The sequence below is a fragment of the Tachypleus tridentatus genome, chromosome 12 (genome assembly GCF_004210375.1).
Source record: "Tachypleus tridentatus isolate NWPU-2018 chromosome 12, ASM421037v1, whole genome shotgun sequence".
Lineage (NCBI taxonomy): Eukaryota > Metazoa > Arthropoda > Merostomata > Xiphosura > Limulidae > Tachypleus > Tachypleus tridentatus.
This window is the reverse complement of record NC_134836.1, coordinates 35,750,706-35,778,330: the sequence shown is the minus strand read 5'-3', so window position 1 is coordinate 35,778,330 and position 27,625 is coordinate 35,750,706. Positions and strand designations below refer to the sequence as shown.

At 32.4% G+C, this 27,625-nt stretch overlaps 1 protein-coding gene and 1 long non-coding RNA gene across 4 annotated transcripts in view; one reads left to right on the top strand and one right to left on the bottom strand.

The window, feature by feature from the left end:
- Positions 1–8,274, bottom strand: part of LOC143235832 (uncharacterized) — a 28,840-nt gene extending 20,566 nt beyond the window's left edge. For 2 of the 3 annotated variants that reach the window (XM_076474052.1, XM_076474054.1), the window contains exons 1-3: positions 8,150–8,274; positions 4,605–4,791; positions 3,299–3,361 (exon numbers count right to left, since the gene is read on the bottom strand). In XM_076474052.1, the coding sequence (XP_076330167.1) occupies positions 3,299–3,361; positions 4,605–4,785 (244 nt within the window). In that variant the 5' untranslated portion in view covers positions 4,786–4,791; positions 8,150–8,274. Of the gene's footprint in view, positions 1–3,298; positions 3,362–4,604; positions 4,792–8,019 lie in introns of all 3 variants that reach the window. The other variant, XM_076474053.1, reaches the window with a different exon arrangement.
- Positions 8,275–15,186: 6,912 nt separating this feature from the next.
- Positions 15,187–16,921, top strand: LOC143234911 (uncharacterized). The gene is made up of 4 exons (XR_013018851.1): positions 15,187–15,320; positions 15,917–16,022; positions 16,506–16,614; positions 16,731–16,921. It is a non-coding gene; the product is annotated as an uncharacterized LOC143234911 (long non-coding RNA).
- The last annotated feature ends 10,704 nt before the right edge of the window (positions 16,922–27,625 follow it).

Genomic DNA, 27,625 nt, shown 5'->3' with positions numbered 1-27,625 from the left:
TATAAAGAGATCTTAATTCGCTTGAGGAAGAAAGTTAAAAGAAACTGCTGCGAGACGTGGGAGAATGATCACTGGTTTCTTCATCATGAAAATGCACCTTCACACAATGCTATGTCTGTTCTGTGATACCACACCCTACATGTTCTCCTGATCTTGTCCAGTGTGATTTCTTTCTATTCCCAAAAATCAAAACTAAGTTGAAAGAAAAGAGATTTGATGACATTCCGATCATCCATAGTAATGTGAAAGCAGAACTTAGTTGCATAACAGTTGAATACTTCCAGCATTGCTTCAGAAATGGTAGGAATGTTAGAACAAGTGTGTATCAGCTGGGAGAGATAACTTTGAAGGATATAGCAAATAATACTGATGTATGTACATTATTCTTCAGAATAAAAATGAAGTTTTAGAACTTTTTGATCACATCTCGTATATACAGAGTACTGAATCATACAAACAGAAAATGTATATTTGTTAGAAGAAATATCTCTTCAGAGTTAGAATGTGTGTCAAGGGACTTACTAAATAAAGTACACACATTCATATATATATATATAGTCATTTTGTTGTTGGCATTAGGGTTCTCATAGAGCAGATGTATGTGACTTATTAATGGTAAATTTTAAAGTAAATGACGAATACTCACTTAACTTGCTTTAAGAATATTATATATACATATATTTTGAATTAGTTAAACTATGTACAACAAACTCTTAAACTGTAGATCATAGTCATATCATAATCACTAAATAATTATCTTCTTCTTGTCAAAAGTCCACTTAGACTTATTCAATTGCTTTAGAATTTCAATTGATAAGCCAAACTACTTTTTGCTATTACTTTCACCCTAGTATTCCATGTATAATTTGCTCACAATTGTGGCATGAATTACTGCAATCATATACTGATCTTTCAGTAATCATTTGGTCTTCTTTCTTCAAAATATCCTCTGTTTCTTTAGTCAAAGACCACTCATGCTATTTCAACTACTTCAGAACCACACCTTGATGGAATAAATTCTTATTTCTTTTTCTACTGTTAGGCTTACTCTAACATATTAAATGTTAGGCCTATCACTTCTACGGCAGATAACTTCAAACCAAACATTTCATTAGTCGTGACTTTACTCTCTTCTACTATTGTCTTTCTTTTCCTGCTCAGCTCACACTATTTATGTGTTTATTACTTAATTATCTATTTATTATCTTCTCTGTATAACTGAGTTACAAACACAACTTCTAACAATCATGTTTGTAATTCTCTTATAATAGAAAAAAAATTAAATAATAATAAAATATTCATTCTCAAACTAAATTAATTAATATCTATACTACACAATTTCTTATATCATGATAATGTTAATATATGGATTATCAATTAGATTTCTCATTGTGAAGATTTATCTGTATTAAAAATCAACCATATGGTGATTAGTCCACACTGATGATGTATGGAGTAATGAGATTTCACTTACATCTATGGTATCCCTAGATCTAGCATACATTACCAAACTGATGGGGTGACATTATTTGATACATTAAATGAACCACTACAATGAAACATAGGATTTAAAATACACTTTGTTTATTCTTCTCTAAAAGACTATTAAAATTTAAATACATGTACTGTCAATAACCTAAATATTTTGAACACAACAAAAAGGAAGGTAACAGAAGGAACTCTCTAACAAGTATCAATACATCAAACACAATAATTATGACCATTCACAACCATTATTTTTAAATAAGAAAGTGAAAAAAGAAATAACCTATTAATACACATAATCATGTAAACCATTTCATAACTTCAGTAATTTTCAATACAGCACATGCTTAGCTTATATTTCTCAATATTAAAACAATGTTTTCATTCTGATCTAGTTACTAAGGCTGTCAAGATACATTAGTACAACAGAAACATTTTCAAAATAATTGGTCCTTCTTTGTCACAGTATAGGCAGCAAAATCTCCATTTGTAAACTATGTTTTATGATTGAGATATTTGTATTGTTTGCAGCTAGAGGGAGATTTTTTAAATCACATGATAAGCACGTGATGCAGTGATTAGAATTTTCTTAGATGTTTAAGAAATAATTTAGAAGGCATAAAATACAAGTTACGTGAAACTAGAAGAGACTGTCAATTGATATGTAGGTTTCTTACAGTAATTGACTGATTATTAAGTTTGTTAGTCAGTTGGTTTGTTATTTCAATTTTGGGAAGAGTGAGTTTGTATTTTTACAAAGTAAAAGAGATGAGAGAAGTAGAGCTACTGTGTGTAATTAACAAGTAAATGACTATTTACAGTTATTTGCAAAGTAAAGTTTATCTCTAAGTCATTAAACTATGCAAGTGCAAATACTAAAGTTGAAGAAATAAATGCTTTCATTATCACCAAATGGTCTGGTATTTTCATTACTCCTTACAGAATAATCCAAAATAGATTACCTAACTGTTACAACATTATTGTTACTAAGACAGATATCAATATTTTCTCTCTCTATATAAAAAGGCTCCAAAACAAACTTAGTCTTATTACATCACATGTAATTCTTATGTTCATCCACACAGTATTTTAAACTAAAACAAACTCATAAATTGGGTCATGTTACATTATCAAGTTAAACTTGTAATAGTATGTGTTTGTACGTGTTTTCTTATAGCAAAGCCACATCGAGCTATCTGCTGAGCCCACCGAGGGGAATCGAACCCCTGAACTTGTAATAGTCTTACTTAGAAAGTTATTCACATTACTGATTAGCTAGTATCAACAACTCAGTGACAAATGATTTCTCCTTTTAAAATTTTTTGTTTGCAGTACATGTCACTCCTGACATTGGCAATATGAAACTATCATAACATGTAAAGTTTTAATTGTTGGTTGTTGAGGCAAAATAGTCATATTGTACAAAAGAAACAGTTTTTACGTTCTTCTCTCAACATGACTAAGTTTTATATAATAAGATATGAGGTACTATACAAAGAAAGTTTAAATCATCACCACAAATGCTATAATAGTTGAGAATGTAGAATGTGTTTGTATTAACATTTTATTTCACTGTATGGAAGAAAGGTGGACTTTAATGACTTTAGTCATTGCTGGATAAACATATTTAATAGTTACAGAATTGTCATTCATCTACAATTATTAGTTACTAGCAGATACATAATAATTTAAAATATAAACATACCATCAACTATTTACATTTGGCAGCTGCAAATAACCATGCATTAGTTTTGTAAATACTTCAGATACTTCACTCAAGTATTACTTGCATTATGTTCTTTACACTTCCTACCTTCTTTTGTCTTCTTCTCCTGTTGAAGGGTCGTCTCTAGTCGAGTCTTGTGTTCATAAACCACTAAAAGAAAAATAGTTCAGTTTATAAAGATGATTCTTTTCTTCATACACCACTAAATAAAAAACAGTTAAGCCATAATCTCATGTCAATTCTTTTCTTCATACACCACTAAATAAAAAATAGTTAAGCCATAATCTCACGTCAGTTCTTTTCTTCATACACCACTATAAACAAAAAAACAGTTAAGCCATAATCTCATGTCAATTCTTTTCTTCATACACCACTAAATAAAAAACAGTTAAGCCATAATCTCATGTCAATTCTTTTCTTCATACACCCCTATAAAAAAACAGTTCAATTTACAGACTCAAACTGATTACAGCAGCTATTACATCACTTAGTGTTTTGTAATGAAATCAGTTAACAGACTGATGTCATGAAAATAATCAGCTGATTGAAAATTAGTTTCCAGTTATTACTGTTTCCAGATAATCTAATAAACAATTATTAAAAATTATGACTAAGCTGACTGGACATCATGAAAATAATCAACTAATCAATCAAAATTAGTTGTCGAGAATATAACTGTTTTTTGATTATTCGAAATTACAATAAAATCTATTGTCACAAAATAATCAATTAAATCAAACTTAAGAGTTTCTGATTATTTACTCTTTTTATTTACTCCAATTATCCAAATAACTAAAATATTGTCATTACGTTTGTTTGTTGTTAAGCACAGAGTTATGTAATTGAGAAAGGGGTTTATGATTTTATTCCCATTATGACTTAACTCTGGCCCTGTCTTTTTATTTGTGTAGTGACTAAGGCTATTTTCCACCATAATTTTTTTACACTGTGTTATATTTCTAACTTATAATTTGGTACAGCATTCTTTAATGTTGCATAAGAAGGCACTGATCTGGAGGTGTTCAGGAATCTGAACCCCTCCAAACCATTTTGTTTCGAGAAATTAATAACTGTATTTTCTGTTTTATAGGTAGGTGTGGACCCTGGGAGTCCAGACTTCTTTCCATGTTTTAAGAAATTAGTTACTGTATTCTGTAATAGATGAAATGTTCCAAAAATAAACAAGTAGATGTTACTATACTTTAAATATATTATGGAATGAGTTGATCAATGTTGGTATATTGCTAATGAAATAAACCTTATTGTAAGAATGTTTTATATAAAGTATATAAAGTAGTAATATATATATGTAATGCAACTCTGTCATTCAAAGAATCTGTCAATCACATAATTCAGTTACAAAATGCTTTAATAACATTTTCTGGTATTTAACCTTGAAGTTGTGCAGAAAGAGAATCTCGCTGCTGTGTACATTTTTCCCAGGATCCCTGTACATTTTTCAGTTCTGAACGTGTAGCAGTAAACAGATATATAGTAAACAAAAATGCCACCACTGCAAGCACTAACAATAAATTTTTTGGCCGGGAATTTCGCAGTGTAAGTCCACCCGTCATCGCTACCTGAAAAAAAAAAAGAAAATCTTACTCTATTTATTGAAGAAAACGAATTAGATTAGCATTTATAAAGTTGTCATAAGTGACTTGGTAAACTAATTATTAAGATACAGTTAGATACATGAACATATAGAGGAGATACATATTATGTTTGAAATATCTGTAAAACAAATATAAAACAAAATAGTGTTAAAAACTTAAAATGATGTTCAACTTATTAAACTTAAGTCTAATTTTAATAAAAAGAACAATCAGTGTTAAGCTTACAGTTAATCCTATAAGCAAGTTATAATGTAAAATTAATTTTTGCAGCTACATAGAAAATTATCAGCATGAATCTTAAAAATGAATTGATCAATCGTAATTTTAATAAGAACTCTTATTTCAATGACTGTTGCTAACCTATTATTTGATTCATAATGTTATGGTACCTCACAATAAACTCAAAAGATTCTCCTTGATTCTACAAACCATGAACTCAATGTTTTTCTATGCTAACCTTGTGCTTTTGATCTGCCCTTGTCCAGGGTTACTAATAAGGAGTAAGATTCTTCAAAATCAATAGAACTCAGTGACAAGTGGTAAATTAAATATCAGACTGGGCTTCATATTCATCATAAATATTTTAATACAAGACTACAAAATGCAGTTTCTTTTTGGTTCTAACAACAATCCATCTTGATCGAAACTTAATTATTTTGACACTACACGGACAAACTTTTCAATTCTGCTATATTTTCTATTAAATCTTAAAAACAGTAAGAAAATGTTCATAACTTAAGAAAAAATGTTAACAACATTACTAATAAATCAAAAGTAAAAGGTAATAAATAAATACAGACAAATAATACCAAAACAAAATTTATTAAAGTAATATAACTGTTTAAACATTTTATATTTACTTTACAAATAAGAAGTAATTCAAAACCTTGATCATAATTTATCATATCTTAAGATCTCTTAATTCATTTGCTTTTGAAAAAAAACTAAGAGGTAATATTGTAGAAATTTCCAGAATTATTCAATAAATCACCAGAATAAAGAATGCTGTTTCTCTGTGTTGTATTCTGAAGACAACAGGACAAAAGTTGAAAATAAGAAAAGACAGGTTAAGTTCTAGTTAAAACTGTTATCCTTCTAACAAGGTGACTGACATTAATAAGTTCCAATTACCAGTGATGAAGACTACAATTTACAATATAAACAAATCAAAGATTTCCTTAAAAATATACAGTGGACTTTAGTATTTCTTTCATTTAGGTGGGATTACAAGAATGCTCTGAAAGAACCAAAGGATTTCTTGTCATGTGTATGTTAAACCAACCAGATTTCTTACAAATGCACTGAATCAGGACAATAACTAATTATAGGTAATAATTATAGGTTCACACTAATTAGTGACAAAATGCATAAAGATACTTATTTTAGTCAAAATATCAACAATATTAGGTAGAAGTAACTATAAAAAAATCAAACTTACTGAAAAACTTTAATGTATTAGATACAGTTGGAAATGTAAAAATCCAACAGATTATGGCTCAATAATCATACTCTATGTCACATTAAATACCATCAAAATCTGTCAATAAACATGTGCATCTCTCATTAGTTCAACCACTCCTATTTTCATAAATGAAAACATTACACATTTCATGTATGCTATGGCTTCCGTTGCTTGTGAATCTCACCAAAGATAGAATAACCTGTCCAACTGGGACTAATACACACATTTAATGTAAATACTAAAAGTAATAGATTCATTCAGCTGAATAAGTCTTTAATTTAAAAGAAGTAAGAAAAATCACAAAATTCCATAATTATCATCACTTCTCATTGCTAATAAACACAGTTATATTTCTTGATCAATACGAAGAATCTTTCACACCATCATAAGACTTAAAACTTTGGTCTGTTAACGACCATATATTTGAGGGTCGTGAACCAACCATTTAAAAAGCTAAATATACAAGAAATGTCTGTTTACTAGAAACATATGATTGCTCAATGCTCAAATGTTCACAAGTATTCACATTTCATGTCACAGAACAAGGCTTGATGGTGTAACAGTTACATGATACCAGATCTGATCTGCAACTACTGGTGTTCTTACCTTAAAAAATCTTTTTCTTTCTTATGTGATTCTCTTACAAAATAAAGCCTTTTATGATCTTTTTAAATTTTTAGATAAGTAACAGTATCTAAATAGAAAAGCATATAATATCAATATTCTATGCATTTTCTAGCTTATCATGGTTATATCGAGTCACATTGTGTTACCTCAGGTTAGACTAGGTTTGATGGCTTTAATTAGGATTAGTTAGTAGGTAAGTCACCTAACTGTAATTAGTAATATGTAATTTTCCAAGTAATTTGTATACATATTAAAAGTTGTAAATGTCCTTTACAATTGTCACATAGAAATTTTCACTCAACTATATTTTATAAAGAACAACCATACAGCTATTGTTAAAAATACTACATGCATGATGACTATATACACCCACTTACAACTTATTTTTGTTATTCAGGGGCTAACTAAAAAACAAAGGTCAACTTTTTGAAAGCATTTGGGTTATTGGGTTTTTACCACTTTGTATTAAGATCTCTTGAATGTGCTTTTCTGACATCACAATTGTTTTTGTCATTTATATTATATACACAGTTACTCAAACCATACTATAAGCAATAATTTCAACAAGATAAATCTAATATTTTGATACATGTACTTCCTGATCAACAGTAGTTATTTTGGCTATTGTGTCTACACAGCCTCATCCATACTGTTTCAAATCCCTGAATAATATTATGTTGCATATTTGATCATTTTCAGTAATTTCAATTATTTAAAGCTCTTAGTATTGCTCTCCTTATGTAGCTGAACTTTAACAACGAAATGATTTGAGCTGACGTTTTTTGTCACTAAACGTCACTGAGATCACTATTTTAAATATTTAAAAATAAATCAGTGTATAATAATAATTAACTAAGCCTCATGCACTCGATGCTGAATATCACAGATGCTTATTTACACAGATAAAGCTTCGCTTTGCAAAGTACTGTATTCCAAGATGCTCATCTACACAGATACAGCTTTGCTTTGCAGACAGGTCTATGTTCCACTGTCACTGGTAATTTTAAATTGTTTTATTACATAAATTTACTAACAGTGTAACTGAGCATGATATGATAAGTTACATCAGCTTAGACATTTCTAATTTGAAGTTAGATTCTAACCTGAAATTAGATAAAAAGATCAACTTCCAACATCAAACGTTAACCAGATGGCACAATTTCTAGTTTCAATTAATCATAGTTATAACTCACGTTATCTTAGGTAAGTAACTAGCATTACATCGCAACAAACCTTTTCAGTCTTTATGTAAAGTGTGTGCAAATTAACTTGACTTTACACTTAATTACAGATACTATTTCGCTAATTAGGTCATTCAACCGTCCCACATATTCCAAAACATACACCCTCGTGCTGCCACATAGTAGGTAATTTTGCTATTAATATAATGTATAAAAAGAGACAATACAGTGACTTTGAGTTAAAAATTTGTATCGTTTATCCTCTTAGTTAGTGTTTGTTTGTAGTTAAACCCAGAGCTATTCAGTGGGCTATTTGGTTCTGCCCACCACGGGTATCGAAAGCCGGTTTTTAGCGATATACACTCTGTGGCCACTTTATTAGGTACACCTTCTCTTCAATGCAAATAGCTAAACTAAACTAAACTAACGTGGCAGGGGTTCAGTTTAGAGAGAGAGAAATCCGATGAGTTCTCTCTCCAACTGGGGTGTTCAGGAACTTTGTAGTTCCTCTTCGTCCCCTTTCGTGGATTGTTATTAGGATTAAGTGGTGGGTTTTTTTTATTATTATTTTAATAAATTAATTATCGTTATTATTCTTGACTTTTTGGGTGGGGAATGTCTCACTAAATGGTCTTTTGGGTGGAGGCAAAGGCAGCAGTGGAAAGAAAAGCCGGGACCTGTTTCGAAAAGAAAAAGTTGGGTAGATGTGAACATGAATGTAATTCACTCAAGTTCAGATCAAATCAAACTGCCCGATTCTGGGTCTGGAAAAAGGTTGCCTGGGCTGGGATCTAGAAATCAATGCCTGAAGATTTTGATGTGGGGAAACGGGAGTACCCGAGAAAACCCACTTTCACACGACAGGCGCCGAAAGTTTTGCCTGTCGTGTGCCCTGTACCTGAAAAAAAAAAAAAGAATTCATGTTAATAACATAGTTTTATGTATTTAGACTCTTTGTTGAGTGGATTGTGATTCTTGAAATATGTTGTATGGTGATATGTATTTTGTTGGTGCACTTGATAATTTGTGTAGTGATGCCGTTAGTTTGTTTCTGTTTTCTGCTTTTCGATAATATTTCAGATAAAGTTCTGTTATTCTATCTCTTATAGTTGGTAAATTACTAATTTGGTGTAGATAATTTGTTGGTGTAAAAGATGGTAAACTGAATGCGGATTTTAATATTTTGTTTTGTTGCACTTGGATTTTTTGGAGTGTGTTGTTTGACATGTTGTATGTTACTTGACATCCGTACTCTATTAGTGGACGGATGTAAGCCTTGTATATTTGTATAATGGTGTTCGGTGCGCATTTTGATTGTTTACCAGTTATAGTCTTTAGATATGAAATCCTTTTCTGATTGATGAGTGTATATTGTTTATGTGTTTTTCCATGTTAGTTTTGTGTCGAAAGTGACGCCAAGGAATGTGATGTTTTTGCTCATGTTAATGGTTGTGTTTCCAAGTGATAGATTTATTTTTTCTAGATTTTTCTTTGCTTCTTTAGTTTTCTATAGAAGGTGATTGCTTGTGTTTTTGTCGGATTTAACACGACCCTCCACTTGTTGCTCCATGTTGAGACGTTGTTTAGTGATTCTTGTACGCGAGACATGACCATTACTGGGTTTCTGGAGGTGCTCCAGATTGCGATGTCGTCTGCGTATTGTGAATTGTGTGTGTATGTTAGATTTGGAAAAGGTATGTCACTGACGAAAATTATGTAAAGAAGTGGAGAGAGGACTGATCCTTGGGGCACTCCTGCCGTTATATTAAATAATTTGGATATGGTTTTATTGACTTTTACTTGTGCTGTTCTATTGGTTAAAAAATTTGAAATCCATTTGACTATCGTAGGATTTATTTGTAGGTGGTTTAGTTTGTATATGATGGCATTGTGCCAAACGCTGTCGAATGCTTTTTTTTGACATCTAGGAATACCCCGATGGTTACTTGATTGTTGTTGTAAGCTTTGTATATTGATTCTGTGAGTCGTGTGAGGTGATCTGTTGTTTGTCTATTTTTTCTGGAGGCATTTTGAGATTGCAAATAGCTATGTGGCTGCAACTCTATATATATAGTATGTAGGCACGGTCAAGAAGTTCATATTTTGTTCAAATAAACATTAGAATGGGTAAGATGGGTGATCTAAGCGACTTTGACTGTGGAATGATTGTTGGTGCCAGACGTGGTAGCCGACAAATCTGGAGGAACTGTGTGATGCTATCAAGTCAGCATGGACCAAACCCCATAAGGTATGTTTCTAGCACATTGTTGAATCCGTGCCGCGAAGAATTCAAGCTGTTTTGTTGGCAAATGTGGGTTCTATCCGGTACCAGTTAAGTGTACCTAATAAAGTGCCACTGAGTGTAAGTTCGCAAACGTTAGGAGGCCTTAGTGTTCCTTTCAGTCATATATTAAACTTCTAACTAACTCAAAGTGTAATATAAATTGTGCTTTATATCTAGGATGTAACTATTGGAAAATTCTAAACATTTTTGCAATACTCGTGATTCTAGTTCATTCAGGCTATGAAAATTAGCTGGTACAATTATTACAACATAAATCTGACATATTACGTGTTGTTCCTATGTCTTTAGTAATACATAGAATTTTAAAAAATCATTTAGTCTCTTTATTTGTAATTACGGCTTAAATACATAGTAGAACATGAATGTATTCATCTATCAAATGATGTATTATGTTATTTTCTGTACAGATAGTTCTAAATCTTTATTACCACAGGAGACATTGACAGGTTTAGTTGAATATCTAACAACTTATGTTACGTAGTTAGAGAGGCAGAAACATTCTGATAATTTTGAAACGTCTGCTTTTTGCACGCTATCATTCTGTGTTCTTTGGTTATTTAATTAAATAAAGAATTATTTTGTGCAGTGTTACCATTAGTACTTTTCTTATTTTTCATGTATCTTCAACAGTATTTGCACTATTTTTTTGTGTCTGATAACTTGAATGGCCTGGCATGGTCAGGTGGGTTAAGGCATTCTACTCATAATCTGAGGGTCGCGGGTTCGAATCCTGGTCGCGCTAAACATGCTCGCCCTTTCAGCCGTGGGAGCGTTATAATGTTACGGTCAATCCCACTATTCGTTGGTAAAAGAATAGCCCAAGAGTTGGCGGTGGGTAGTGATGACTAGCTGCCTTCCCTCTAGTCTTACACTGCTAAATTAGGGACGGCTAGCACACATAGCCCTCGAGTAGCTTTGTGCGAAATTCCAAAACAAACAAACAGTTAACCTCTGGGCTATTTTTTTAAAATTAATCCCCTCTAAAATTAACCTTCAAATAATTTTCTTAAACATTATTTTCTTGGTAATTCTCTTAAAATGAACCATCAAATAATTTTCTTTAAATTTAACCTCTGCATAATTTTCTTTCATATTAACTGCCAGATAATTTTCTTAAAAATTAACCTATGGATACTTTTGTAAAAATTCACATCTGGACAATTTTATTAAAAATAACCTTCTGATAATTTTATTAAACATTAATGTTCAGATAATTTTCTTAAAATTTACCTCATTTAAGTTTAACCTCATGAAAATTTCCTTAAATATTAATCTATGGACACTTTTTAAAAAATTAACAGGCCCGGAATGTCAAGATGGTTAAGGCCCTTAACTCATAATCTGAGAGTCGCGCGTTCGAATCCACATTACACCAAACATGCTAGTCATTTATGGTGTGGGGACGTTATAAAGTTACAGTCAATCACACTATTTATTGGTAAAAGAATAGCCCCAGAGTTGGCCGCGAGTGGTGATGGCTCACTCATTCTCTCTTGTCTTACACTGTTAAATTAGAGATAGAAAGCCGTCATGTAATTTTGCACAATATTAAAACTAAGCATATATAATATTAACCTCCAGATAAATTTGTTAAAAATTAACGTCCATATAATTTTCTTAAAAATTTAACTTCTAGTTAATTTTTTAAAAATTAACCTCCGGATAATTTTCGTTCAGATATACCTCTGGTTAACTTTTTAAAAATTAACTTTTGGGCAATTTCTTAAAAATAAAACTGCAGGTAATTTTCTTCGACATCATCTTTCGGGCAATTTTCCTTAAAATTAACCTCCTCTAAAAATTACTCTCATTAAAAATTAGCCTCCGTGTAATTTTCTTAAAATTAACCATTGGATAATTTTCTTAAAATATTAACCTGGAGACAATTTTCTGTAAAATTAATTAACTTCGTGATAACTATCTTTTAAATTAGCCTCATCTAAATATTATCCTGAAGGTAATTTTCCTAAAATAATTTTCCGAATAACTTTCTTAAAATTAATTTCTTGAAAATTTTGTAAGTATGGTTAAACGATCTCGTTCAGGGCGTCAATCATACTTTGTGGAAAGAAGTATGTTTTTCATGATTTATTGGGTAGGGCTACTAATGTAAAGTGACAAGTGGGTGTAGTATCGAGTTCTAGATATATAAGTTGATTTGTGAGGGGGTGAATAATATGCAGCTAATAGGTTGGATTTCTCTAGTTCGAATGTTGCAGTCCTGTTATTGTTTTATAAATGAGGTATATTACTGGTCGATTTTTCGTTGCATATGGCTTAGAACCTTTCCCAGAATGTGGACGGCCCTTTGTATGAGTTGTCTAAGGAAGTGCAGAAGTCTGCCCAGTTGTTTTATTTTTGTTTGACTATCTGGTGTCGAATGAGATTATTTATTTGGTTGATCGTTTGCAGGAGTGAATGAATTGTCTTTTGAGTTTTCGTCTTTCGCTGATACGTTTGCGTAGTTCATTCCTAAGATTCTATGCGTTAGGTTTCCTAAACATCTCAGAGTCAGTTTTTGTGAAATCAGAAAATTTAAATATGGTGGTGATATTCAGAATATTATTGTTAGTAATGGTTATTAATATCGGTTTGTGATCTCCACCAACGTTTTTGTGTACTTTGAAATCTGTAATTTTAGCAAGATAGGGAGACAGATTGGTTAGCGCATTTATGAATAAAGCTGTTACATTTATTTGTGGGGCCTTAAAAATTTGGTTACATTTTTCTGTTGTGAACATTAGACACTGTTACGGATGGTATTCGTGAATACAATGATTAAGACCATTGACATTTGGATATTTAAATTCAACCACCAGTCTCGAATATTGTGAACGATACAGAATTACAAGGTTCATCAACGTTAGTTTCAGAACAGGATGTTTCATAGTTCATCTTCACGTCAAATATTTATTTTAATACTTTTGGACGTCTTACATATTGAAATTTTCTTTGTTAGTGGAGAAACCGTTTCAACGAATACAAACTTATAAATTTTGGTCTAAAAGTTATTTAAAAGATGACAAAAACGAAATGTAATTATTGTATAATCATTAACTAAAGTAGGTTTCATAAGAAATATTTTTTATTTCGTTTAAAGTTTCATCCTTCGCACACAAAAATATTTCTAATAATTTTTACAGCAAAGTGTCTTTTTTAGTTGCAGCTCAAAGGATGATTCCCAACGCTGAATAGGTGGCTTAGGGGAGTAGTGATGTCATCAAAGATGACGAGCTCATATTTCAAAATATGTCCACCAGAAGACTTTGTTAGTGTCCATGACAAATACAATATACATCTCTTCGTGTCGTTCATTAATTACATTGTGCTAAAAAGGACGATCAACCCTAATTCATTTATAATTAATTCATTATATCTATCATAATTATTTAAATTATAGACGAAAAAGTGGTCAGCTTGCTCACCATCTTGGGTTCATCAGCAACTTTCCCCCAGCCAAATTCTTTTCGAACAATAATGATACAACCCTAATTGGCAGAATAAGTCTTACTCCAACCACAACTGGTCCCGAAACTAGGTCTGATGTGAAACAAATGTTAGGAAGAGGAAAACTAACAATACCGCCTTTAAAACACTGAGCAATAATAGACTCATCAGCAACATACCCGAATCTAAAGACAGTATACCTTCGAAGAACAATGATTTCGCTGTCCCATTATAAGGTATGGGTATGGGATACGGAATCAACCAACGTAAAAAGTCTAAATTCCTTCCTAACTACATCAGTCTTTATATCTGTGGCCAAATAAACAACATCGGAGGATCTGGTGAAACTTTGTCCATATGTAGACACAAACACTTTTCGTTTCTCTTGATCGAACTACGAGAATCGGACAAAACATAAGCAGATATTTCACAGAAGTGGCAGAATAAAGAAACAAAACATCTAAACCTATGATTCCAACAAAACAAAGAGAAAATGGTAGTCCACTTTTATACACAGAACTGAGAACAGTTTTAAAATATCTCACACTTTTTGGCGATAAACTGAAAAGTGAAAGGGAGTGATCGAGCTGAGGAGATATTGAAAGTCTGCAATAACAAGTCCATGAGTATTTAATAGTGTCGGCATTTTGAAATTACAATAATTTTCTTGTCGGAGAAAATAATTAATTAATGCTTTTAATAAACTATTTACCATTAAATATAAACCAGCATTCTGTATCAGTTCTGTATATTATTAACAATGAAGCTAGTGTATCACCATAGACTATCTTTAAGTAACCAATTCATTGAGCCCTTGGTAACTGGTTTAATCTTATTAAAGTAATTTATAAATCTGACGTGAGTTATAATTTCTGACACTTTGTTAATGTCACTTCACTCTTACATAGTAACTTTCACCCCTTTAATTTGTGTATTGGTTATCTATGCTTTATTTATTACATTGTTGTTTTGGTTTGTTTATATTGAAACTCAACTTTCAGCGTTCTACGTCTACAATCTTGCCACTGATGGGGTGAATAGGAGGTATTACGTTTTTTTTTTTGTTACGTTTAGCAATAGAAGCTGGAAAAATATTAGAAACCGATACACCTAACATCTGAAGCTACGTTATCACAAATTGTGAACACTTTGTTTGGTCAAGTACAAATCAATTATCATAAATATTTTGATATATTATTGTTTATACTAATAAGGACATGTTTGCTCATCATGATTGGCTAGAAATAACAAATGGTTCATTGTTGATCATTTTGCACACGAATCTTGCACTTGGTTAATATAAAAAGTACATGCGCGTGTGTAGTTTGAAGAGAAGGTGTGTTTTAAGTTATAACAATGTCTGAGGGAGTTTGTAAGTGTGAAGGTATGTTCTTTGTTGTATAGTATCGGATGGAAAAACGTAAAGTGTAAATACAAAGATAATATTCTGAAGATATTGTGTCTTAGTCAGGTTAAGTATTCAGTTTTGGGTGATTGTTTATACAATGAATGTTAATAAATAACTGTAATGGTTTGTGTGTTGGTCAAATTATGTTTTGTGAAATATGTTTGGTCCATTCTGTGTTTTTAATACATTGTAATTCAAAGACTGTCTTTATCCACACTCTTGTATCCCTCGAGTTCGCAATTAACTCTTTCCATATGTGGGCTTTCATTTAACTGCGAGTTTGTTTCATATGAATCTCTTCGAGCTTTGTTTAAATGTGACCGTAATTAACTTGCCACATTGATCTTCAAACTGCAACCACCGATTTCCACAACTCTTCTGTTTCAATGCTATACGTATTGCCTTGACTCTTGAAGGATCTATCGATGATCTAGTCTGTGGAACTAAAAAGCTCATTATTACTTCTTTAAAATGCATGGTTTTGTATGTCGCGAGTGTCAAACTTGTAAATGGGAAAACAATTCGTATTTATACTACAAGTTTCTTTTACCATTCCTAAATGTTAACTTAACAGTTCTTTATATCGTTAGTTAGGAATGTATAATTAATGTAATAGCTTTCAATATTTATGGTGTATTCTTTTGTTCTGTTCTTGAAAGATCAAATGTGCACATGCACTCTGGAGTGCACGTGTGATAAGGAAGGAGGATGCAAGTGCACCACGTGCAACAAAAAAGACGAAACTGAAACTCTGCAAATGTGAAGGTATGAAAGGTTTTCTTGCTACACGTGTTTATAACACTAACTGTGGTGTGGATAATTGTAGCACTACGTGCTGTTTTAGTATTTACTGATACCTTGGTAATTCTTGCAGCGCTTACTAAAATCTTTTAGTGTGGTATTGGAATATAATTTTATAGTGTAACTTTACTATCGTGGTTAAACTAAACTACAAATGCATAACCCATAATCGGACCTATAAAGGTAACCATTGCTCTACATGATAGGTTTTTAAAGTAACTGGTATGCACATCGTATTATAAATGTCTTCAATGACCCTAGCATTATGTGATAACTAAAACTTCCCGAGACTCGAACTGCAAACGTTAAATGTGCTTAATTTATGACATCAGGTATATATATAATAATATCCAGACGTCTCTCTTTTCTTACATTTGTTCATTACTAATTATGTACGTATGTTTACAAAAGTTAAAATACAAGAGTATACCATACCGTTCTTTACAGATCCTACATGCATCTGCAGCAACGAATGCACGTGCGACTAGAAAGATGGATGTAAGTGTACTGCGTGCAACAAAACGATCGAAAAGGACAAGTTTACGTAATTGTACAGGTATGTAAACTCTTCTTGCGTTTTATTATCATAAAACAACTCTAGAAGTGACCTATCATAAATTCTTCTCCTGTAAACAATACTCGAAATAATATCTAACCTTCTTTCCTTTATAGGAGAACTTTGCAGTTGGACATCCTGCACGTGCAGTAAGAAAGTAAGAACTTTCTTGTAACAGTTGGGCTGGTTCCTGTTTAATTGGTTTTACTAGATTATTTATTTATTCAATTGTTTTCTGTTCTAGAATTTGTTTATTTTCATATTCTTTGTTTAACACTTTTCAAATAAATACGTTTTTTTTAAATAACTCTTGTATTTAATTAAAAAATCCTGTTGGACTGTAATCTTAAACATTCACAATGTTTACCTTTATTAGAAATGCATTGTTAATAAGTCAGTATATTCTGAAGCTAGAATATTCTTTTTCTAATCTTCGCCCATCCCAAATCTAGAATAAAAGTAAATACAACACGCAAGACTTGGCTCTTAGCTACAACCACCATAGTAAAAACAACAAAAAGGAACTTCATTCTCTTCTCTCCAGTCCAGAATATTGGACTACTGAAGAATCATAAATATTACTCCTAAGAGTTAAACAAACTCAAATACACAGTAACTAAGTATACTAGAAACTCTATGTAATGGTGTCTTAAAGTGAATTTAAGAATTTCTAATTTTACACAAATATTGCTTAGTTTGGAGTAACTTCTTACCACCATAGGAGTAAATTAGTGTTAAATATACGTGCAACCATGATTAACTTCAAACTTGTTAAATTAACGCACACGCCCTTTAGGTGAAAAGCCTTAAACTACCCTTGAATGGAAAATTACGGGGGGGGGGATGTGAAAGTGTATTACCTTTCTGTATATTCCCTTTTAAGGAGGTGGTAACTGGAGGCAGCACACTGTCAGTGAAAGAATAGTCTTAAACATACTAATAAAATATAGTGTTACTAAATATTTGTTGCAGTGACAGTTGACGATGCACGTATAAAAAAAAAAAAAAAAAAACTTTCGGAAAAGTTCACAACTAATTAAGTTTAGCATCGACTAAAAACCTTATAACAAAGGAAAACGCAAGTAATATAAACTAACTTATTTGAGAATTTGTTAAAAACATCCAAAAATGTTGTAAATCATCAGCTTTATAAATACTATTGTTTAAAGTAGATGCAGAAAAATCAAGTATCTTCTATCACCTGGTCTGGATTTCATATTCTTTATGTTGATATTTAAGTTTCTTTATCGTTAAATTTTTTATATTTTCCTTCTTTTACCAGTTTATATCTTTTGTCTTTTATTAATAGTTAATTATAAAGTAAATTAGCTTTGTACTCTTGTGGAACATTGTGAAAGCACCTTACTAAACATCACTACTTTTCTCAGGTTTCAAACAAATTTTACATCTTGTATTACTCTTTCCTTAACATACAATATAATTTGTAACCGAAGGCGAACTTAAACGGTGTAATAAGTCATTGAATAGATCGAAATTTAAAGTTTCTCTCTACTGGTTGTAATACAACTTCCCGGTAATTTTCCTTAATTAACCTCAATTGAAAAAGAAAATTCAGTGACTTTATCATGTACATAACATTCTTAATTTTCGGGCAATATTCTCAAAATTAACATCCAAATAAACTTGTATTTAACTTGGAGTAATCTTAATTTTTAAGATAAAGTAATTTCTTCGTAAATTAACCTTTAGATAAGTTCATTAAAATTAATCGCCAGATAATTTTAACAAAGCGCATTATTATAGGCAGAGAACTGGAAGATAAGTGAAGTTGATTCTCTTTCGTTCGTGAACAGCCGATATTCAGAAGGTCTCGATTTTTATCAGACAACAAAAAAAATTGGTCCAATCGAATTGGAAGTACAGATTTAAGCTAAAATTTTGTCGTTTTTTTTATAATCGCAAGATTTATCAGGTTTGTATATCTGACACCAGGAGGATCGTTTTTAACTTCTGAATATGTTACGTAATATATATGAAATTTTGTATTCGGATATCATGTTTAAAATAATGAGTCGCAAAACTTTGAAAATGAACAAAAATTCAAACTCTAATATAATAGTATCTTAAACTACACGTTTAAGACGGAAGAACGCAATTTATCATTAGCTTAATATACATTATAGGCAGTAGAGAGCGGTAACATGCTATTATGTTATTTTATAGAAATTATAAAACAAAAGTTTAAAGATTTGAAAAAATTCACGGAGATTTAATTTCATCACAAATATTAATTGGTTCGTATGTAGTTGTAGTTTTTCTATAGCTGTTAGCCTTGTAAAGTAACTTAATATATTTAGATAATAACACCTAATTTTATTAATAAGCTCCGTAATGTATGAGGCCTGGCATGGGATGATGGTTTGGGCGTTCGACTTGCAATTTATGGGTCGCAAGTGCAAATTCCCTTCATCAAACATATTTTCCTTTCAGCCATGGGAACGTTAATGAACGATCAATGCTACTCTTCCTTTAGTTAAAAAAAAAAAAGTCTGGGATTTGTAATGTTGAAAAGCTGCCTTCCCTCTTGTCTACCTCTGTTTTCGATATCTGTGGTGGGTAGAGCACAGGTAGTCTGTGTGGACTTGTGCTTAACTTAAAACGAAAAACCCTTTAGCTTATCACTTCAAAATTAAAAATAAATAGCGTAGATAGCCCTCGAGTAGTTTACTCAAACAAATGTTATGACAAAATTATTAAAGCTCGAATAATGTTCTTAACATTTGAGGTCTCTACTTTGTTGATGCAAGAGTTGAAGGTACCAAGAACAAGCAATATTAGACTAGCTCTGTAATATTTTATGGATTTTTTTTTTGTTGCCTTTCCCCATACCATCAAAATACCTTAGCCGTGAGGTCGTAATATTGTGACGGTCAATCCCACTATTTGTTGGTGAAAGAATAGCCTAAGAGTTGGCGATAGCTAGTTATAACTAGCTGCTTTCCATGTAGCTTCACACTAAGTTATGGATTCCTACTTCAGGTAGCCCTCGTGTAGCTTTGTATGATACTCAAATCAAACCAAATTTATTTCCTTTCTTAAAGTTACTTAAACCAGAATATCCTTTATTAATTATATACTTGGCGCACTTTGTATTAAGCTTAAAACTATGAGTATGTTAACCCTAACAAGTACAAATTCCGATATTTAAATATTTCTTTGATTTAAAAACTCATCATTTGACACTGCTATATCTGCGGACTTACAACGCTAGAAACCGGGTTTCGATACCCGTGGTGGGTGGAGTACAGATAGCCTATCTTCCTTGGATCTTTTGAAATTATGAATTGTGTTGCTCCATTAGTGTATGCTTTGAAATATCCTAGATTAGGTGACATTATTGGATGATTTCATATTTCAACTATAACTATAGTGACAACTCCCGGAAATTAACTTCCGGAAGACAAAGTTTTGTATAAAATGGTGACTCATTTGCATTTATTTCAACACATGTATGAGACATGGCGTTAGACAGGGTTGTTTTGATTCGTATATCCTAGTTTCCGAAAAAAATAAACCAATCAGGGGTTTGGGATATCAGTCATCCCCCTTCTTTGTTTGGGCAAAAGCTACATTATTAGCTATTTCTACTTTACTTGCTCCTCTGTAATCTTCATAGATTTTCTTTCATATTTGGTGTTGTATGCTGGCTCATATCTGTAATGCTTGCAATTTTTTGGTACCTTATTTTAGCCACCTGAAATGGCCTCGTCCTTCCAGTGGACTATTTTTGTGATGAGCGATAATCTCTCTTGCTAAGGAGCATAGATGTGCGAACATTATTCTTTACTTTAAAGCACTTCGCCAGGATGTTTGACAAATGGTTTTTCATGTCTTCCTTTTGCCATTTCCATATTCTCATACTATTTTGTTGTCTCCTTCTTCCCAAAAATTTGTCCTGTGCATGGAGCTCATGTTACTTTTGTTTGGAAGACCAATGGAACAGCTGACAAGCTTTGCACCCTTGTCAAACTGCCCTATCTTCAGTGGAATGGGGAAAAAAATTGTTCTGTGCTTCTAGGTCTTAAGCTCTACGCGTCTTGCCCATTTCTCAAATGTTTTCCTCTCTGAGATGTTTGAATATTCTGGTAATTCAAACTAATCGCCTTTATGATCTTCAGACGCTGTAAAAAAAAAAAAAACAAAAAACAATCGCATATACACACATTCTTTGATTTAATACATCTACGTAGTGTGTGTGTGTGTGTGTGTGTAGTATGCCTGTAATTCTGATGCCAAATTATATCACAAAATGAAAAAAATTTCCGGGAGTTAGTTTTAGGTTTGATGAAACAACAGTTATGAAATATTAACTATTTTGTAACTATTCAGTTAATCGCGTCCTAATCATGTTAGCATTATAAGTAATGCTACTGCACCTGTTATCTCCTGTCCTGATAATTATTTTTTAAAACAATCAAGCTTCAAAAATTGTGTTTTCGAATAATAGTTACATTGGGCTTTTTTTTTTTTTTCAGTGTCCGTTACATGGAAACAAACCTTAAATTTCTACCGAGACTTTAGATATTAAAAAACAGGAGAAAGAAAATAGACTAAGCAATAAAAATCAAAATCAGTTTAATAAATTTTTGTAATTGTCTTCTGAGAGCAGCTCTATTATTAACAGTTTCACCTACTTCATTATAAATGAAAATTAATGAGTACTTCAAATGTTAACAGTTATTACCTTTTTATCATGGTAGAATTATATTATTTAATGATAAAAATTCATTTTAATGCAACACTTTCAAGTAATGCTGTTTATTCTTTTTGTCAATGTTGCTTTTTCATTCACTTGAATCGGTGAATAATTCAATCTGACATCATGTGTTCATTATAATCGGTGAGTAATTCAATCTGACATCATGTGTTCATTATAATCGGTGAGTAATTCAAACGTTTTCCAATCTTGCATTAAAATACTTCAATGAACTTTCACGAACGCATCCAAAATAAAAAAGCATACACGTATATGCACTTGAAAAGATGCTACACACACACACACACACACACACACACACACACACACACACACACACACACACACACACACACACAGAGAAGTAACTAAAATAAATAAATGTGTATATAGAAATAATTATATTGGCCCTTTTTCAAAATACAAGGATTTAATTTTTTTACAGTGTCCAGGATAGGGTGGTGTGGCGCTGTTATCGATATATCGGGCTATCATTAAAGCTGCTTGAGGAATATCTGGCGAATGTCTAAAATATATTAATAACCAAATAGGAACCACAATCTTTAAATTACATTAAATATAAATAATAAATGTTTAGATGCTGAAGAACTAAGATAGCTAAACAATATGCGAAAATACTATTTCACAAAATGTATGTTCAAAAGGAAACAAGTACTATTTCTCCCTTTGATTCTATACCTGTGCATTCCACTCGCTGTCCACTCAACTTGGCGACCTTGTACTAACACAGTAAGTAGAAACTGATCAGTGGTCACTCGCAAAGATATGAAATGGAACAGCGTTCCTGAGAAGATAAACTTTAAAGAAGTCTGAATTTTGGCTTCTAAAAGCATTGTACACACATAGTTAATTTCTCGGGTGTATTTTTTCAAACATTGTATTGATTTAGTTCTTTTCAAAAATATTTTCAATAGAAATGCTCTTTTCGTTGTGCAAATATCGCAGAAGACTTTCTATTAGTCGATATACAAAGCCATACTTTCTATCATCAGCTACCTGTTGATAGGCTTCTGCTCCTGTATACGGATTATTCAGTGAGTTGTTTGTTTGTTTTGGAATTTCACGCAAAGCTACTCGAGGGATATCTGCGCTAGCCGCCCCTAATTTAATAATGTAAAACTAGAGGGAAGGCAGCTAGTCATTACCACCCACCGCCAACTCTTGGGCTACACTTTTACCAACGAATAGTGGGATTGACCGTCACTTTATAACGCCCCCACAGCTGAAAGAGGTGCAGTTTTATTCGGTTTTTCGTTTTCATTAGGAATGTATATATTAGATTTTCTTTCACAATCTAAAACTAACTGTACACAACATAACGTCAGCTGACCTCCAAAAACCAAAACGAAAATTTCTCTCTTAGCCAACAAATTTTTAAACCAGGTAATAATTTTGTCTGAAAAAGTCCACAGTCTTACAACTGACCCGTGGCGGACTGAAATATATTAATAATGTTCTATTTAACAAGGTTAAGGCGTTCGACTCATAATCCCCGCATCAAACGTTATAATGTGACGGTCAATCCCACTATTTGTTGTTAAAAGAGTAGTCCAAGAGTTGGCGGTGGGTGGTGATGACTTGCTGCCTTCCCTCTAGTCTTACACTGCTAAAGGAGGGAGAGCTAGTGCAGATAGCCCTCGAGTAGCTTTTCGCGAAATTAAAATAAACAACAACCAAAACAAACTATTTAACAAATTTTAGATAGATTTTCAGTTTTATCAAAAAATGTTAGTGTAACGCAATAAAAAAAACCCTTTCGTGGTGTTTGTGCTGCTTTCACTTGTCCTATTTCTTACATAAATAGTACTTTGTGAAATAAATATTAAAGTTAAGTATCAAATACTTGTATACATTTTCAACTTTTATATCTATTACATATGATTTATTATTTTTCAGTGCCATGTACTTTGTAATAAACAAACTACGTTTATTTTAAAACGTTAAAGAAAGGTTTACTTTGTTGTTACGCATAAGAAGAGAAGCACGAGATGCAATAGTTGCAAAATAATAATCTCTGTATTTTGTTTAACCTTCTACATGCTCACGTGGCGATGCGCACCAAACATGCTCGGGAACGTTATAATGCGACGGTTAATCTCATTATTGACAGGCTGCAAAAATAAATGCATAATTATCAGATGTCAGTAGTAATACGCATAAATCTACCAGAATTGCGTACTTTGAATGGAAACGATTTTGAAGTCTCAACGTAACATTACAGTCCGTATGTCGTCACTTCTTGTCATCTTTTATTATACGGCCGTACGTCTTAACAATAATCCCGAAAGTAGTTTCCATTAAAAAGTCTCTGTTGTACGGTTGCATCGTCCAAAATACACAATTTTTCTCTTCGTGCTTCCCTTAACCCATCTAGTGTATGAGGACTACGTTTTTCCAGCGCTACTTTTAACGTTCTAATCGCACAAAATTCCCATTTCGCTCTAAAAATGTTTTGGGTGCATGAAGGTTGAACAGATCTGTCAGGGAAGCAAGTTACAACACTATCATACAGAAATTCTTACTGATTATGTTGCCTACTCTTGTCTGTGACACGTCGGTGGCTTTTGCCACTGACCTTTATGTTCATGGATTCTTACTTTTTACAGCATGCAGCACATTGTTTACAGCGTCTAGACCCAGCACGTATTGTTATAGGCATATTTCTGTTTAATCCTTTCATCCCAAACTGATCCATGTTTGTTTATGGCAAAAATATACAACGGATTTTAAATCTTAGATGTGAATATATCTTTATGATATGAATGTATAAATATTTTGCATCTGAAAAGGTTGCTTCTGACCAAAAGCCATCAATTTTCGTTGGCATAAGTTACTTTCGTCACGCCACAGAGCGTCAAAATGTAGTTCTGATACACCCTCATTCCACTGCGTCTTTGATATATTGACTGTGGTTGTCATGTAAAATATTTAGCCCTTTGTATATTTATGAATATTAAAGCAAAATTTTCTCTTTAATAGTCATATATATGACTATGTATTATTTCTTTATTTTTGCAGTTTGTGAGAGAAGCGAAGGGAGGTTTATGGTGTATTCCACTGCTTTATTGTTCCTGTTTTCTGAAACGCATTCAAAAACTAAGATGAATTTTTTATTTTCCCACAATATCCTTTTGTTTCGATAGTCTTATTTGTTATTTTGTTGTTGTTGTTTTTTCTTTACTTAGGAGAAAAGTATTATTTGTTAAACCAGTATTTGTCTAAAAAGGTTTTTTTCCAGGCCTCTCTTAAGGCTTTCGTTTTTTTAATGTAAAATTTTACTCAACTGTATCCGATATTCTTTATGTATTTCTTGCCACATATAACTATACATGTTTATGACGTAACATGATGTTAAACTGTTAGTATTTTTACATATACTACTCTGTCACGCTGGAACATGGTCATATGACGTTCCAACCATCATTTGTTTCCATTTTCCACTGCTTTTTAGATCTTTTGCTCTATACCAGAACTACATAGACAGTAGATAAAACATCAATAGAAAATAAAAAGAAATACAGAAAATACTAGGTATACTTGTTTGTGTCGGTAGATCGGAAGAACACTTCTGGAAATGTTTCCTAATTTTCTCGATATGTGTTAAGACTTCCTGTTTGTTTTTTACAGATTTGTACGTTTAATTCCAAATTGCCATTAACTATTGTTTTTTTTTCATAACTTGTTTCACGTCATTGTTTTGTCTGATTTGGAATGTTATTGCTAGACCTCAAAGTCTAACTTCATTATTAACCATAGCGTTTGAATTTAGTTTTTTGTTACTTTGTTTGCGAGGCCTATATAGGAACATAGTTTTCGTGATTTAGGTGGCAACACCTGTCTAAACTCTGTCTGTATCGAACACTATTGAACTTGTAAAGAAATTAGTCTTCTGCATACAAACTTGTCGCTCAGAGGTGTTACACAGTAGTCTTCGATATTTTTATATCGGTCTGTAAATTTTATTTTCGCTTAAAAGACTTGTTATGGACATAACATTTCATTGCCATGTTTTATTTCTAAGAACTTTACCGTCAGTCATATGCCAAGGTTGATGTCATGTTTGCTTCTATATCCAACCATCACGAATTTTATATGAAGCTCAATGCTAACAACCAAGGCGTAGAATCTCTATATCTTCTGAATGAAATAACTGTTATTTTGACAAGGTAAACAGTCATTCATTATTTCTATTACTTTAAAATACTGGTGATTAATGTCGAGTAGGGCTAGAAATAATCTCAGCATTAAAATTTAAAATGATCGAAATTTCTGTGCTGCAGAATCATTTGCTAAACCTAACATTATCAAACATCTTTAGTTTCATTTTACTTGAGAAGCTTTGGAATGTTTCAAAATTATGAAGCACAAAAACACTTTCAGTAAACATCAAGAAAATAATTTCTTATTAATTATCTTTTTAGAAAAAAAGTATGGTTCCTAGTAAGAGCTCATTTATAAAGAACAAATTTGTGATGGCCAGGTGGGTTAGGGCGTTCGACGCGTAATCTGAGGTCGCGGGTTCGAATCCCAGTCGCACAAAACATGCTCACCCTTTCAGCCGTGGGAGCGTTATAACGTTACGGTCAATCCCACTATTCGTTGGCAAAATAGTAGCCCAAGAGTTGGCGGTGGGTGGTGATGATTAGCTGTTTTCCCTCTAGTCTTACACTGCTAAATTAGGGACGGTTAGCACAGATAGCCCTCGAGTAGCTTTGTGCGAAATAAAAAAAAGCAAACGTTATGAAAACTTTTATTCGTTTGTAAGTATTAAACACAAAACTACACTATGGACTCTTTGTGCTGTACTCACCACGGGCATCGAAACACAAATTTTAGCATTGAAACTCAGAGGACTTATACAGCCAAATCGCCTCATTCGCAATTTCGGATCGCGGGATTCGAATCCCCTTCACTGAGCATGCTTGCCTTTTCAGCGGTGGGACCCTTATAATGTAACGGTCAGTCTTATTGTTCGTTGGTAAAAGAACTGCTGTTGACTTCCTCCAGTCTAGTGCTACTAAATCAGAAATGACTAATGCAGATAGCTCTCAGGTAGCTTTGCGCAAAATTCAATTATATACTCGACGAACTTAGTATTAAGCTTAAAACTATGAGTAAGTTAACTCTAACTGGTAAAAATTCCGATATATTTGAATATATCTTTTATTAAAAAGCCCAACCTTGGCAGTGTGGTATATCTGCGGACTTACAATGCAAGAAACCGGGTTTCGATACCCATGGTGGGCAGAGTATACTATATATATATTCTTAGTGACGATTCTCTTGACAAATTAACCTCTAGATAATTTTCTAACAATTAGTCACCAGATAATTATCTTAAAAATTAATTTCCACGTAATTTCCCTTAAAATTAACTTCCGGGTATTTTAAATTAAAATTAACAAAACGAGGAATTTTCTTAAAGGCTAACTTCCGGGGTTATTTTACTTACAAATAACCTCCGGATAATTATCTTAAAATTAATGTCATATAAATATTTACCTTTAGATAATTTCTTGAAAATGAACTTCCTGTTAAGTTTTTTAGAAATTAAGTTCCCGATAATATTCCAAGAAATTAACTTCCAGAGTTACAACAATTGAAATCACGTTTCGAAAACCGTAGTAGGCAGAGCACAGGTAGTCTATTAAGTAACTTAAAATAAAAACATTTGGTCTATCACTTCAAAATGAAAAACAAATAGCGTAGATAGCCATCGAGTAGCTTTACGCAAGCAAACGTGTTATGACGAAATTATTAAAGTTCGAATAATGTTCTTAACATTTGAGGTCTCTACTTTATGTTGACGCAACATTTTAAGGTACCTAGAACTAGCAATATTAGACTAGCTCTGTAATATTATGAGGAATTTCTTCTCTTTTTTTGTTTCCTATCCCCATCCCATCAAAATACCTTATAGCCGTGAGGTCGTAATATTGTGATGGTCAATCCCACTATTTGTTGGTGAAAGAGTACCCCAAGAGTTGTCGATGGGTAGTTGATCATTGGCTACTTTCCATGTAGTCTTACACTGCTAAGTTAGGGACGACTAGCGCAGACAGCCCTCGTGTAGCTCTGCGCGATATTCGAAACAAACCAAAACTTATTTCCTTTCTTGAAAGTTACTTAAACCGGAATGTCTTTTATCGATTATACATTTGACGAACTCAGTATTATTATTTTTTATTAAATACCCATCATTGGCACAGTGATATATCTGCAGACTTTACAATGCTAGAAACCTGGTTTCGATACCCGTGGTAGGCAGAGTAC